The sequence below is a fragment of the Branchiostoma belcheri genome, unplaced genomic scaffold (genome assembly GCF_001625305.1).
Source record: "Branchiostoma belcheri isolate BF01 breed outbred unplaced genomic scaffold, Haploidv18h27 scaffold16, whole genome shotgun sequence".
NCBI classification, from domain to species: Eukaryota; Metazoa; Chordata; class Leptocardii; order Amphioxiformes; family Branchiostomatidae; genus Branchiostoma; species Branchiostoma belcheri.
The window spans coordinates 1,945,689-1,961,676 of NW_017803046.1; the positions used below are offsets into that span (position 1 = coordinate 1,945,689).

Here is a 15,988-nt window from a genome sequence, read left to right on the forward strand (position 1 = left end):
ACCTTACAGTTAGGCCACACTAATCTAATTTGTTGTTTCTTGGGTTACAAGAAAAGATATGCTGATTCAGAGCTGAAAGATCATAATGGCATGAAAACAGAGTATGAGGGTAACAATGTTGGTGTTGCACACATTTCAGGGAGTGAATATCGACAGACTTAAATTTTCCTCTCGATACTCTGTTTTTATCTTGGTAAATCTGGTAAATCTTTGCTCTAACCATCTTTTAACCCCGTAACAAATCGAGAACTGGTCGAGAACTGGCTATTTTAGTGTGCCAAAGGTTAAAATTGTAAAGAAACAAGGAACCAAGTAATTGAGGCCCTACTTCAAATAGACCAGTATTGTTGACCTTGGAAAAGACTCCCATTTCAGGGAGGTAGTGTATGCACTCTACAATCATACTAAAAGCAATTCCAGCAGAATGCTAGATTAGCAGGCAGGGAGAGCAAAATTCTTTCTTGTTGAATAGGGCTGAGGCAATGTGATTATCTACAGGATTAAAGTCTTTCTGGTATCTTCTGTTATAAAGGGCTGCCTCCCATGGAGACCATTGATAAAAGAACAGAATGGCATCGCTAGGACAATACTGTAGATCTTGAAATATGCTTACTGTGGTTTTTGTAGTTTTCAAACTGACCTCTCCATTGGAAAATTGCAACAGTTACACTGTTTGCTGCCATCAATACACAATGTGTTGGCTTAAAATACCACAAGACCTTGTTTATGGCAAATAATTTAAGTCCCCTCGACCTTAAATGAAGTTACAGAGTATTCTGAAATGAAGTTGACATTTTATAATGTTCAGATAGTATCTGTAATGACCTTCAACGACCAGATTTTGTTGTAGTTAATACAGAGTTATGGTCGTCTATGGTACATCAGTAGTCTGCATGCTAGTATATTATTAGCAGGTCTCTAACCTTCATCTTCTGTAGATACAGTTAACATTGTTAAGTAGCTCTGAATGGAATCAATATGTTTATATTTGCTGGATAGATTGACAGTCACTATGTTTTAGTGAAATGAAATATTGTTGAAACAAGAGCTAAGCACAAAAGGTCGCGTAAAAAGTGTACATTTAAATGATGTACAGCAAGTATCACAAAAAGAAGTACATACTATATGATTAGTTTGTAATGATAGAAATGATTTCTTTTCAGGTCATACCAGCAATCTCATCCCTAACACCAGTCACCACTGCAGTTCCATTGGTCATTGTGCTCTCCATCACAGCTCTCAAAGATTTAGTGGATGATGTTGTAAGTATACCTCAGAATTTTCAGTGTTATTAAATCATTTTTGATTGTGGGCAACAATTTCTTGTCACAAAAATCTTATTATGAGTTTCATGTTTGTGACAACAAATTAAGGGCTTTTTTTGGGACAGTCAGTGAAATGTTATACAAAATTCTGTCATAGATCCTAATCGATGGTTGGTTCTACCATGCATTGCCTAGCTGAAATTCTATGAAAAGAAAGTGTGACACAGGTGGTCACGTTTTAATATGGCTTAAGTTGGAAAACATGTTACATATATAAAAATTAAGATTAGCATCTTGTTTGCACAGCAAATACGAAATTCTGTTACAGTAATTTATCATTGTGATAGATAATTCAAATTTTGTTATCATGCCTCAGGGAGATCATACATGCTGCAGAAAACAATTTGTACATGGAGTTACATCAATTATGATCACTTCATTTCCGTTGTAAAGTGCTGTCAAGTGAAAGGCAAGTACTATTGTATTGCAAAAATGTATGTAAGTCAAATAGTGTAACATTTTCTTGTGAAATTTGTTTTCAGAGACGTCACCAAAGTGACAACTTAGTAAATAACAGGAAGTCCCAAGTTCTCCGGAATGGCGTGTAAGTAGACTGCTTCACCAGTGTACATACATTCTTTTGTATCAACTTTCCCTTTCTTGTAATGGTCCCACTCCCAACTCATAATGTAGATCCACTTACCATGCTTAGTAACGTATAATGTGGATGTATTTACATCTAGACTGTTATGTTCAGTTCAATTCATCGGATACATCGTGTTACAACATGTGTTCTGTCCTCAGTCTTACCGAAGAAAACTGGATGAACGTACAAGTTGGAGACATAATTCGCATGGAGAGTGACGCCTTTGTTGCGGTAAGCAATCTTGGACTCCGAGTGTAAAGCTGTTGCAGATCTCATGTGCTGACTTTTCTGGAAACATCGATCTGATCATTCAGCTTTATAACTTACTAGGACTCAGAGATGCTCCAACAGCTAGGGTGCACTTCCTACCTGTTCTGTCAGGTGGCATCATTATAGCTCCAAATGTATAGTCCTGGCATTCTAGAACCTTTGGGGGCATGTCCCATAGCATAAGGTTTTGCAGGTTTTGTCTATGATCTTTGGCATTAGAAAATATCATTTTCACGAGTTCATTCAACCCCTGATGTGTACAAGGGCCTTCAACTTAAACCTTGTGCATTCATAGTTTTAACCATGAAACGGTTTATTGCAATACGTTGAACAGGTGTGTTATACTTTGGGGAAATCCCAATAGTGTGTCAGGTCCCGTCAATCAATAGGACAGGTCAGCACTCCGCTAATTAATATTGATTGATGAGGAATGCTCAGTTAGCTGTTATATTCACCATGCTTAATTCTAATGAAGTTTCCATATAAAATTGGATCTACAGAAGAAATCCATATATTATGTCATTTGTTCACATATGTCTTTGTGACAAATATTATATGTTGATTGGAGGAATCTATGTTTTAAAGTTCCATGTATAGAAAGCAATTGATGTAGACTTGAAGTTAGTGAAAATGTCCTGGAGTACAGTATAGATACAGCAAAACAAAGCAAAACAATACAAAATACATTGTGTAATTTAGATATTTAGATAATGCCCCATGATGTCTTTCACTATTTTCAGTTGTATTTCACTATTTGGTCTATCAGACTGCCATAAGTGTGGTTTCTGTAAATGTTGCTCCAGGCTGATCTCTTGCTGCTATCCACATCTGAACCTCATGGCCTTTGTTACATTGAAACAGCAGAGCTAGATGGGTAAGTATCACATTGATTACACACTATCATGCAGTACATGTAACTCCAGTTGTAAACTCGAAATTCAATGTTTGCAAGCAAACCTGGGTAGAAATACATGACAGTAGCAGTTGTGGTGGACCGAAAGAATTTGCAATGTCAAGAATTGGTTACAAGCAAGTTTGACAGCATGTGAGTGAAGTATGGTGTTTGTATTTTCAGGGAGACTAACTTGAAGTGCAGACAGGCTCTGGTGGAGACAGCTGAGTTAGGAGATGACATCCACAGTCTGGGGCAGTTCAATGGTGAGGACTTAGCCTTCAAGTTCATGTTCCTGCCTGTGCAATTCTACCTGTCACTGAGCATCTTGAATGGGCAAAATAATGTGGCATGTATTCCGTAAATAATTTAATCAGGTTGGTGAAAGATTGATGATTAATAGCGTCAGTACCATTAATACCTAGCTGCATTGCACAGTGAACCAGTCAGAATTGCCCTGATGGAGATGACAGAACCAGAGTGGTCATTGAAACATCAGAAACACAAGTGGTTGTGAAGATACGTGTATTTCTTATTCAGTATTTGTTCGGGTATTATTAAGAATTCTGATATAGGAGACTTTTATATCGTTGTCTTCCATTCTGTTGCAGGCCACATCACCTGTGAGCCTCCAAACAACAAGCTGGACAAGTTTGAGGGAACCCTGGAGTGGAACGGGGAGAAGTTCTCCCTCTGCAACGACCAGATCCTGCTGCGCGGCTGCGTGCTGCGGAACACCCAGTGGTGCTACGGTGTGGTCGTGTTCGCCGGGCAGGACACCAAGCTGATGATGAACAGCGGGCAGTCCAGGTTCAAACGGACGCACATCGACCAGCTGATGAACGTCATTGTTCTCTGGGTGAGGAGTTACATGTTCCTGCCCAAAAGGGATAGAAACAATATTATGTTAAACAGTTTTATTATATAATAATAATTGCTCTGTTGACAGAAAGAACAAAAAACTTTGAAAGCTACAAGATGAATAAGTCAAGGTCAAGGTTTCTTGTCTATTAAATCATGTATCATAATCATATGACAACTCTAGTATATAGATAGGATCTGTATGTATTAGCAAGGAATGTTATTAATAATATTGACAGGAAATAGCATCAAGACTTTGCATAAAGTCTCACTGTACAAAATTTTACATTGAATCCTCTTCTTTGTCTTTTGCAGATCTTTGGTTTCCTTGTGTGCATGGCACTCATATGTGCTATAGCCTGTGGGGTTTGGGAATCATATGTTGGGCAGGTGAGTTTTTAGTTGTATGTTGGTAGTAAGACTGTTCAAAACTCACTCTCAATCTATGAGGTGCACTGGCACCGTGAACATAATTGTAGAATATGCATAATAAAAGGCCCAAGAAAAGCTATTGCCATGGTTATTTTTAAATTTCTACCTTTTGTTGAAATTTTTAAAAATGATATACATGTAGCAAGGTATGAATGAAGATGCTGCAATTTGCTATTACTGTACCTTCTCACAACAGTCCATCTTTACTTCATCTGTAGTTCACCTGCAGTTGACATTAAGATAGTGAGGGGGCGCTTCTGACTGGTCATAGTTATAAGGCATCACCATTGCCTTGAGTATCCCCTAACATTTTCTTTTCCTCTTCTGTAGTACTTCAGAGCTTACCTGCCGTGGGAGGTGTTTACAAACAACCCTGCAGAAATTGCAGCTTTAGTGTTCCTGTCCTACATCATCATCCTCAACACTGTGGTGCCCATCTCTTTATATGTCAGGTAAGGTCATGCAACAGGTTTATGATGGAAAAACATTCCTGGAACACATATGCTTTCCAATGCAGGGCTCAAAATACTGGCTGTATGTGCACCTTGGGTCACCAAAATTGGACCTGCGCACCCAATTTTTTGGTTGGTGTACCGGCCGGTGGACCCAAATATTTTTATAGGTTTATGTGTGTAAAGATATTAAATATATATGTTTAAGATTATTGCACCCAATTTTTTAGGTTTGGTGCAGTAGTGCACCTATTCCTAAAAATGAATTTTGAGCCCTGCAATGTCTTGTACTTGTGATATAGGCCACTCACCATACAATGTACATTGTACCTTTCCATCTGCAGTGTTGAGATCATTCGAATGGGCCATAGCCTCTTCATCAACTGGGACAGCAAAATGTACTACGCTGCCAAACACACCCCCGCCAAGGCTCGCACCACCACGCTAAACGAGGAGCTGGGGCAAATCGAGTACGTCTTTTCCGACAAGACCGGAACGCTGACTCAGAACATCATGGCCTTCAACAAGTGTTCCATCAATGGGAAGCTATACGGTAAGATTGTAATAAACATACTACTTGATACTTGACTGTATGTGTTTTTAGTTAGGTATCTGAATTGTAGTTTCTATATGTTCTGCCAGAGGGAGCAGTGAGGTTTCTGTCTTTGCCATCTCTGATCTGCAAAATGCCAGGAAAGGTCTTCCTTGTTATGATACATATGCCTTCTTATGTTATTAGAGACAAATGATAGCTTTTGCATTTGAAAGGTTCATCATATTTTCATGAAAGTCTTAAAATGATGTGTTATAAATATGATACCGTGATGCAAGAAACAGAAAATGTACAATTATGTACTAATTGGTAATTATGTAATTGGTATGTTCAGTCAAGCTATAGAAAATCTGAATGCAAATTTTTAAAAATATGTGGTATAGTATTTGATAAGTCTTCTAATTTGTGTTTTTTTCTTTTGTGTAGGAGATGTGTATGACAAGGATGGCAACCCCATGGATATAACTGAGGTACATGTATAGTATAGAAATCACATGATTATTCTGTAGCTGCTATGTCTTTGAAGGTTCCAAAGAAGTTTTTAAATCTAAATTTTTTTTAGATTTAAAAAAATCTGTGCCTAGAAACACAAACACACCACCACTGTTCTTCATAATATTAGTAGACCAGTAGCACTTCTTTCAATTGGTAGTCTCACTTTCTTGTATTTCAATACATTATTCATATCTTGATAGTAAGACAGTAATTAATAATTCATGTTTACATTGTAGTTGCCTCACCTTGCATAAATGATGCAAGAAATACATCAAGTTCATTGTAGCAAGGACATTGTAGGTAGTACATCAATCTTCTGGAGTTCATTATTTACACGTATACACAGAAAAGACTCAGAATTTCTTGTAACTTTCAAGCAAGATCTTGGTAGCTTCAACATTTTTGAATGCATGTTTTGTTAATGTGTGTTTTGAGTAAAGCTATAAAATCTAAATTTTTCTTTGATTTCTTTACAGTTCACCAAGAAAGTGGACTTCTCTGGGAACGTGTATTCTGATAAGAGCTTCACGTTCTATGACCAGACCCTGTTGGATGACATCAATAAAGGAGACGAAAATGTGACCAACTTTTTCCGCCTCCTGGCTCTCTGTCACACGGTCATGCCTGAGGAAAAGAATGGTAAGCTAAGTTCTAGTCATGATGTTCCTAATCAAATTATCAGGGGGCAACTTGATTGGCTGCTAAGTTATAATGGGAGTATCTGATTGGCTGACACCTGGGTAGTGCCTCAACTCCTCCAGAAGGACATATTTCAGGTTGTTCTACCACAAGCAAGCTGCAAGCGTGATAGACAGGCATTACACACATAAAACATTCAATATAAAGAGCCTTTGTTTAAGCCCTCGCTGTTCATTGTAATCACAACAATGATATAGGGTTTGTTATGTTTTAGTTTGATATAACATGTCTGACCTTTGATTTTCAGGACTGCTTGAGTATCAGGCACAGTCCCCAGATGAAGGAGCCCTGGTGTCTGCAGCTAAAAACTTTGGCACTGTCTTTCTGGTGAGTTAGTAACTTTTCTTCCTGTGCATTCAGTAACTGTTGATTAGTTAGCCAGTTTGGACCAGGTGCCAATTTCTTGTTCTCTTGATTATAAAAACGTTTTGCTCAAAAGTTGCTAGTGCCTGAAACAGTAATAACATTATGTAATACACTTTGGATATGGCCACCTACATACTGTGGTCATTTCTTGGTACATAATTTTTATATCAATATTATGATAATGAAAACTTTCCCCTTACAGGCACGTACTCCTAACACCATCACCATCAAGGACCAGGATAAGGAGGTCACCTATGAGCTTCTCCACATCCTTGACTTTAACAACGTCCGCAAAAGAATGTCGGTAAGTAGGATAATACATGCAGGAGATACTTGAGTGAACTTTTTTATTTCATGCCTCGTTTTGCATAAAAATGCATTTGGGACTAACTTTTTAAAAAGAAATCTTGGGTTTAATGACAAAACAATGCTAAACTAGAATAAATATATTTTGTATCTGTAGTGTTATTACATTAAAACGGAGTCCAAGGAGAAAGGTTGTTACACAGCTTTCCCAAGACCTCATTTTTATGCTTTCACTAAGATGTCCAGAAACCAAGGAAATGAGCTGGTTTGGCCTGATGGCTTAAGGTACAAGTCAGGGGAAAGTTAACATTAATTTACACATATGTATATTAGGTGATTACAGTTGTAAGGAATGGGGAGTCCACATAATGCATATGTTGTGTTTTAGTTGATTGTTATGAATGGGAAGTTGATCATGTGTGTATGCTGTATGTTTGTGTTTTAGGTGATTGTTAGGACTACTGATGGGAAGCTGCTGCTGCTGTGTAAAGGTGCAGACTCCATCATCTATGAACACCTCAGTCAGAACTGCTCCGACCTGCAGGCAGTAACCACCGAGCACCTCAACGTGAGTTGAACAGGGTGTTGAAGATGTTTGCTTTGTTGTAGATGGTGTAAGTCGAGATTTAACAGTGCCAATGCTTGGTACAGACATCAATCAATAAATAGACCCAGTCTGGATTATCTTGATACGCATGTACATAATTGAGGAAAGGATATTTTTGTGCTGATCATGTTTTTACTATAAGTTGATCATGATTTGTATTGAATAATTTTATAGATAAGTCTCAAACTTTTGATCCTGTGGTTCTAAGTCCTGCATAATAGAATAATTGTTCTGTTGACAGAAATTTGCTTGTGATGGTCTCCGGACACTATGTTTGGCTTCAAAAGAGCTGGACCCAAACTATTATGAGGAGTGGAAATCCAGGCATCATGAAGCTAGGTAAGAAACAGTTACTACTACTACTATAACAGCTATGTGCCACAATAGTACTGATTTTCCTCTATCCAGGCTCAATTTACATACTACAAATGTATTACATGTAGTATTATGTACATGACAGCCATGTATTCATCTCTTAAAGAATGTAACTACATAACTTACTGTACTTGTAATGAGATACTTTGGTTCAGGTACACCCCATACTCCATTCATACATGTTTGTGATTTTGTAGTCCTGCTCTATAGAGTTCTTTGCTCTGTTTCCATCTACTTCTGTGTAATGTAACATTTAACATTGCAAGATAGTTCTACTATATATTGTCTAATCATCCAGGACTCTATCCTGCTCAGTAAAGATCAAAGCTCTAATAACCTCTGGATTTCTCAAAATGCAGCACTTCTTTGGAAGATCGTGATGAAAAGCTTGACGTAGTGTATGAGGAGATAGAACAGGATATGATGCTCCTGGGGGCCACTGCTATAGAGGACAAACTACAAGATGGAGTACCTGACACAATTGCTAATCTGGCTGATGTATGTAGGGAATCTTAAAGTCTTATCGTAGCTTTCTAACAACATACTAAGAGCTTGTTACACATCCTTGAAGTCACCGCTCACTAATGAATCAGATGTAACGAACACACATGTGAATATGTATGTTTGTATTTGTACATGTTTGGCTCACTTTCTACATGTATGCTTTCAAACTATTGCAGACATAACTCCAGACCAACACAGATTATATAGACTTACACAAAAAACGAGCCAACTTTGAAATGAATTTCACTATATACTACATGTATAGTCACTATATAATTATATCTAAGAGTGGTTGAAATAACAGAATTGTTAAATTGTTTATGTCTATTTTAGGCAAACATGAAAATTTGGGTTCTCACAGGAGACAAACAAGGTAATAACTTTTTTATATTAAGTTTGTGTTTCAATATTGTCTTGGCAGAAGAAATTGTCCATGATAGTCTAATATGGAAAGATTTCAATTAATGCTAAGGTGGCAAGCTGGTCTTCTGGCTACGTTTTTTTTACTTAGAATCTAAAGGTTCTGGGTACAAATCTCTAGCAGGACCTAATGTTGTGGCCTGGTAGGATTCCATCCCAGTGTGAGTGTCTCAAACCTTACTGTTTGTAGTATTATACATGTATGTACGTAGTTTGTACCCACTGTACAAAACTGGTGTTACACTTACCGGTTATACAAAAGAAACAAAAATTTGGTCAAATCACAAAAAGAAGTGAGCAAGAGTTTGCACAGCTGAGGGAATAGAATATAACCCTGGTGAAACCCTTAATTAGTCCAGACAACAATTATTATACTGGAATGTCATCCTTCAAAACCATGACGGCAGAATCACAGCTGAACTTTGGACAATTCAAACCAATGGATGACATTTACTCATAAGTGATACATAACAGGATGCAAATATCACATCTCACAGGTTCCCACACAGTTTCTTCCACAAGTAACCCTGACATTTCTGAGGGAGACAAATGATTCCCCACTTCCTTATTCATAAGGATTAGTTCTAGGATTTCCTATGCTGTCATCCTACTTTCTTGGTAATACATCAAAAGTGATGAAAGGGGTGAACAAGATGATTGATTGGAGTAGTTACTGACTTATTCTTGCCTTCTACTGACAACCCAATTAATGGTTTAACACAAGCCTGGATCACATGATCTTGATGTAAAGGCCATGGTAATTTGGTTTATTGGTTCTCGGATTGTGAAAATTCTGCTGAACTGGCAAAACAATAGGGAACCTTGGTACACTCAGTATAAGCCCTGGATACAGATATCCTCTTGTCCCTATGTCCCAATTTTCATTTATAAAGTTGGAGAACCAAGGAAATAGTTTTAGACCCCTAAATTTTAGACCCCTAAAAAGAGGAGACACAGTCTTCATTACTGAGTTAAAAGTCCTTCAAATGCCCTCTGGTGTAGAGGCCAGGGTTGTGCCCATTTCCATTTTTATAGCCCTTGGGCCCACCCTGCCCCCCTCATATTAGGGGGGCTTTGTCTACTTGTAGTGGTGTTCAACTATCATACACTTTTCCTCAAGTGCTGAGTGCAAAGCCAAGAAAGCAGATTCTACCATTTTAAAACTCTTTTGTAAGGTAAAGGAGGATAGAGTAAAAAGGCAATACCGGTATCAGACTAGATAGTGGCCATAGCCAGAGTTGAAATGTTTGTGCACAGTTGAAATGTATTTACCTACTACATTTGTTTAGAAACTGCCATCAACATCGGTTACTCCTGTAACATGCTGACTGATGAGATGGAGGACGTGTTCATCGTGGGAGCTCACTCCAAGGAGGAGGTCCGCGTCGAGCTGGCCAACGCCTTCAAGAAGATCAAAGACATGGTGGGGTGCAGGGAAGTCATGATCAAGGACCCCAGAGCCACCAGCATGGTCGACATGGGCGACAAGGAGTTCGCCCTGGTCATCAACGGACACAGCTTAGTAAGAGCTGCTTCGTACCATCACAACTGTGAACATGTCTTACATTTTGTGAAGAGTGTCATTGGATTTGAGGGTCATTGGAAAATAGCATTCTTTGTTTCACATCCTAAATGCTTTTACATGCCAACATTTCAGTAGCTACTTAGAGCTGCTTGCAGCATGAACTGAGGAGGAGAATTCAGACAGTCATGTTTGGGGCAGCAGTGTTCTTGCTGCAGCGCCACCTGGTGACAAGTACTTGTAGTACATGTAGCAGTTCATTACACCTTCATTGATGAAGGCAGCTGAGAAGTTGGTGATTTAGGTTGTGAAACAAAGAATTATATTTTGCCAAGTTGCATTTAATACTGAATTTAATTGAAATATATCTGAATGTAGGGTCATATATCTGATAAGAATTTTTTTTCAGACTTTCGCAGTTGAGAAGTATATATGATTGTGAAAGACTTTTAGTTATCTTCATTCTGTACTGCTTGTTTCTCAGGTTCATCCCCCTTTTCAAAAGACCCACTTAATGTACCAGAAGACCTTCAGGTTTGTGTCCCCCTAGTGTTTGTGAGATCATGTTTGGCACCTTGAGGCTGAAGGTACATTTTTGTACCTCATCACATCTGCTTGGACACAAATTCCAGTTCCTACTCATATACATTGTAGCAGGATTTTATCTATAGCAGCCACCATTTCTTAATCTGCTGAGATATTGTAATGATAGACAAGAGTCATTGTTATTTTTTTACATGGGCAGTAGCAAAGCTATTTCATCAATTTCAACCATTTTCCCTTTCAATAGTATGTTTCGGTGATTATGCTTGGTTCTCTTATGGCTTGGATGAATGAGCATCTCACCACTGCTGGGGCCCCAAATGGCCAGTCCTGGCTTTCCTGGCCGCTCTCTACTCATCCATTATTCTCATGCATTGTTTTACAAAGAGCTTCGGCTTGGTGCATTTTTCTCCAAAAGAATTGTAAACAAGTCTTTTCCCAGGTTGCTGAGTTGAAAGTAATGTACTAGTATCCAGACCTGGAATCCTTTCTAGCTCCAGTTCGCTCCAATGATTGCTTCCATGCACAATAGTCTGGCCTCTAGCCTCTACCAGGCTTTGGGAGGCACCTGGAAAGAGTAGAATTTAGCCAAATAGTAAGAGAACATGCCAGGGGAGTTGGGTGCATCAAACTGTACTCTTGCGGACCAATTCCTTTGCATATTATCTATCTATTTGGCCAACTTTTACTCTTTCCAGCCGCCTCCCGAAGACTGATAGAGGTTACCGGCCCCCATCCCCATCAAATGTTTTGCTCTAAATCATGTTCTACATTATTTCGTCATGTAAATGATTGATTGTTTACTGTAGGTGTATGCCCTGGAGAAGGAGATGGAGATTGAGTTCCTGAATGTGGCGTCCCTGTCTAAGGCTGTGATCTGCTGTCGGGTCACCCCCCTACAGAAGGCCCTGGTGGTGGAGCTGGTCAAGAAGCACAAACAGGCCGTCACCCTGGCCATAGGCGACGGGGCCAATGATGTCAGCATGATCAAAGGTAGGATGTTTTAAAAGTTCTTCCTGCAGCTTTTGGTGTATAAGGTAGTCCCCATCTCCATTTCTATAACCCTTAAGCCACAGAGTTGTTCAAGCACTTAAACAGCAGCAGTCTAGAACACTAGTAGCATTTAATGCCTCAAATACAATAGAGTGGTGACCTCTGTTGACCCTATTCATTAAAGTGGTGCCTTGCCTTAGTTATGGTCTCCATCAGACAATATTGTCCATGATAAAATCCTAATTGATATCAGCCCTACAGCTTTGGCTATGACTGACAGTCCTGAATGAGAATGCCTTGCCTCTAGATAGCTTCCTTAACACTGTCCCAATCTATCCTGTGCTTGTCTTTGTAGGTGTGCCAGTACCATGGGCAATGAATCTTCCTACAGTTAAGTGTGTAGTAGTGAATGTTTATGTGCTTAATTTTTTGTTTTGCAGCTGCCCATATCGGAGTTGGCATCAGCGGCCAGGAGGGAATGCAGGCAGTTCTGGCCAGTGACTTTTCCTTCGCCCAGTTCAGATATCCTTTTACAAAGTGTCTGTGTGTTAAGCTACATTTAAGCACCTTAGAGGGATGCCAAAAGAAAGTTCATTTGAAGTACTACCCATGTTTAGGTCAATCAGAAATCTCCATTCCAACTTTATGATAAATTGTGTAACATACAGTTTGTATTTCATACTACTCTATAGACAATATGTCTTCAGGACATCTAACATCATGCTGTAGTGTCTCATAATGACTTTGATGGATCCTTAGGTAAAGACTAGAAGAGGTAAATGCTAGAAGAGGTATAAAAAACAATAATTCATGCAAAATCCAGACACAGACGCACGTCTGTTCAGAGATTAGTGAATCCGTGCCTTTAGGCAGTTGTACTGTAACAGTAGACTTGTTGTCTATGCCTTGACACGAGAACGTATCTGGAGCGGTTGCTACTGGTCCATGGTCGCTGGTCCTACTACAGAATGTGCAAGTTTCTCAAGTACTTCTTCTACAAGAACTTTGCCTTCACCCTCTGTCACTTCTGGTATTCTTTCTTTGTGGGATTTTCTGCACAGGTAAGTCTTTAAGTTACATTTACTTCATGATGTTTTGATTTACTACACACAAATAAGTTTAAACCTGTTAGGGATATGTAATGTAGTAATAGTATGTAGTAGTTTCTAGACCAGCTTTTAGAAAGGGCCTATATTGTCAAGAAATTTGTTGTCTGAAGTTTATGTAAGAGTGGTGGTTTTCCTTAGTGTGTAATATTTTGAAGCAAAAGAAAACTTTATTTGCTGATAATTATGAACCTAAGATGTTTTTACAGAAGAAATGTTAAGTGGCTTCATTTTCACGTTTTTAATTTGTGCAGTTCCTCTCCACTAATCTCAAGTCTCATAATACAGCAAATAAACAGCAAAAGACTAAACAAAGTCAAAAGTAATAATGATTAAGATGCCAAATGAAGGCAAACAATTTCTACATGTGTCAGACTATAATTTGTGTCATGTACATGTATTTTCCCCCATACAGACTGTTTATGACCAGTGGTTCATCACTTTCTACAACATCATGTACACATCCTTGCCTGTTTTGGCCATGGCCCTCTTTGATCAGGTATGGGTAACAGTTTTCATCACTATACATTCATATGCCACATTCCTTTAGTACACTTCATCAGTTTAAACTTGGATAAAAAATACCACAGAGGGCCACACTGATTTAATTTCATGGATGACATCTACGTGAGCATTGATTTTTGCCTGTTCTCAAAAAGAAATCACTTCCAATGAGGCTCTGGCCTGGGTGCCAGCCACCATAGTCAATAGTAGCTAGCAACAATAGGGAGCCGTCGGTAACTACGGAGGATGGCACCCAGGATGCCGAAGCTCCAGGAACTCAAGAACTCAGTACAGTGCTGACTCATAAATGCTGCAAAAGGCCAGCATGTAGGCTTGTTGTATAAGTAGCTATGTACTACTGCAAAGTCACAATACCACCTTTGTGTTCCTGTGGTTTAGCAGCATTTTTTTTTGGTTGGAATTTTTTTATTCGCCCACGCACACTAGTTTGGGTGTCTTCAGAGGATTTCATCCATAAAATTAAGTCAGTGTGGCCTAAAGACAAGTTTGATTTTTTTTTTTTGCTATATTATAACATGGCATTTTTTTCATCCAACCAGGATGTGAATGAAGACAATTGTGTCAAGTACCCCAAGCTGTACGTGCCAGGGCAGTACAACCTCTTCTTCAACAAGAAGATTTTCCTTATCAGCCTGCTGCACGGCGTCCTGACGTCTCTGGCCCTGTTCTTCATCCCGTACGGCGCCGTGTGTGAGGCCATGAGGAGCGACGGGAAGGACTTTGAGTCTCACCAGGTGTTTGGTCTGACCATCGGAACAGCACTGGTTATTACAGTCAGTCTACAGGTGAGATCAAGGTCTTGTGAGATGTACATTTTATGGTGGGCTTGTGATTAGGTTAGGGTTGTTGCACCTAAAGGTTCTGGGTTCAAATCCTCAGGATGTACTAATGTTGTGTCAAGTAAACAGTTGTATTATTGATTTCATTGAGTTGTTAAAAAGTTTATTTCTCTCTGCAGATTGGTTTGGACACAGCATACTGGACAGGGATCAACCATTTCTTCATCTGGGGGAGTATCGCCTGGTACTTCGGCGCCAGCCTCATCGTGTACAGCGACGGCCTGTACAAGCTGGCCCAGTTCCCGTTCGTGGGTGTGGCGAGGAACGTGCTGAGCCAGCCCACGCTGTGGTTCACGGTGCTGCTGACCGTGCTGGTCTGCCTGCTGCCTGTCGTCGCCATCAGGTTCCTCATGAGAGACCTCAGGCCAACACTGTCAGACAGGGTGAGCTGTCTCAGGATTCAGGATATTACTTATGATATGTTTTTGACAGGAAATTGAGCAATTTTTTGTTCTTGTGACAGAAAATTGTGTGGGTTTACAGTAACTATTGGTTTTGTGATAGCCTCACTAAAAATCCTACGATGGAAAAATTGTACGAGGAATGTGACTATTTTACACTGCACATTATCACATTGAATACTGTATCTGTCTTCAATTCCAATATTGCCCAAAAGGAATTCGAAGTTGAAAAACAGTGGCCTGCCCTAACTGTTGAGCTTGTTTTGAAGTAGCTGAAGGAATGAATGAATAAGGGTGGCTTGGATTCATCAACTTTTTTTCTACCCCTCAGGCTCTGTAGCTTACCCTTTCTCAAAACAAATTCATTGTGCAGTTCATTTTGTATTTAGCTCTCCTCACAGTCCACATTTCAAAATTCAATCTTTTGACTTGCTTTTTAAGAGGAAACATGACATGAGAAATTCCACTTCTTGGTCCATTCTTATGGGTGACTTTTTTGTCCCACAGATACGGCTGGCACAGCAACTGTCCAAGACCAGCAAGCGCACCACTTCTCAGCTGCTGCGACGGAAGTCCTCCCGTCTGTCCCACCGCCCCAGCTCCAGGAGATCTGGCTATGCATTCGCCCACCAGGAGGGCTTCGGCAGGCTAATCACATCTGGCACCATCAAGATGAGACAGAAGAAAATAGGCCAAAGGTTGTCAGAACATAATCTAAAGGAGCGAGCTTCAGCTGAAGACTTACAGTATGACGTTTAAAAAGAAGTCTTCACTCTACCAACTTCAGAATCTACAGCTCTTCAATTGTTAGCTTCAAATTGAAAAAAAAACAACTTTGCAAGCCTTGAGATCTCTAGAATTTGTAATTGTATAGAATATTTCGATTTTCCCCATTTTATAGTAGATTAGCAGAAAA

At 39.4% G+C, this 15,988-nt stretch overlaps 1 protein-coding gene across 2 annotated transcripts in view; it reads left to right on the forward strand.

The window, feature by feature from the left end:
- LOC109466136 (phospholipid-transporting ATPase ID-like) overlaps positions 1 to 15,980 on the forward strand; it is a 29,772-nt gene extending 13,792 nt beyond the window's left edge. For both annotated transcript variants that reach the window (XM_019763782.1, XM_019763779.1), the window contains 25 exons: positions 1,164 to 1,262; positions 1,808 to 1,869; positions 2,070 to 2,142; positions 2,985 to 3,055; positions 3,257 to 3,339; positions 3,685 to 3,932; positions 4,250 to 4,324; positions 4,697 to 4,818; positions 5,163 to 5,371; positions 5,798 to 5,841; positions 6,343 to 6,505; positions 6,813 to 6,892; positions 7,134 to 7,235; positions 7,683 to 7,805; positions 8,086 to 8,183; positions 8,579 to 8,717; positions 9,057 to 9,096; positions 10,433 to 10,665; positions 12,018 to 12,201; positions 12,642 to 12,723; positions 13,121 to 13,262; positions 13,723 to 13,806; positions 14,372 to 14,617; positions 14,791 to 15,054; positions 15,580 to 15,980. In XM_019763782.1, coding sequence (XP_019619341.1) covers positions 1,164 to 1,262; positions 1,808 to 1,869; positions 2,070 to 2,142; positions 2,985 to 3,055; positions 3,257 to 3,339; positions 3,685 to 3,932; positions 4,250 to 4,324; positions 4,697 to 4,818; positions 5,163 to 5,371; positions 5,798 to 5,841; positions 6,343 to 6,505; positions 6,813 to 6,892; positions 7,134 to 7,235; positions 7,683 to 7,805; positions 8,086 to 8,183; positions 8,579 to 8,717; positions 9,057 to 9,096; positions 10,433 to 10,665; positions 12,018 to 12,201; positions 12,642 to 12,723; positions 13,121 to 13,262; positions 13,723 to 13,806; positions 14,372 to 14,617; positions 14,791 to 15,054; positions 15,580 to 15,831 — 3,318 coding nt within the window. In that variant the 3' untranslated portion in view covers positions 15,832 to 15,980. The remainder of the gene's footprint in view (positions 1 to 1,163; positions 1,263 to 1,807; positions 1,870 to 2,069; positions 2,143 to 2,984; positions 3,056 to 3,256; positions 3,340 to 3,684; positions 3,933 to 4,249; positions 4,325 to 4,696; positions 4,819 to 5,162; positions 5,372 to 5,797; positions 5,842 to 6,342; positions 6,506 to 6,812; positions 6,893 to 7,133; positions 7,236 to 7,682; positions 7,806 to 8,085; positions 8,184 to 8,578; positions 8,718 to 9,056; positions 9,097 to 10,432; positions 10,666 to 12,017; positions 12,202 to 12,641; positions 12,724 to 13,120; positions 13,263 to 13,722; positions 13,807 to 14,371; positions 14,618 to 14,790; positions 15,055 to 15,579) is intronic.
- Positions 15,981 to 15,988: the final 8 nt, after the last annotated feature.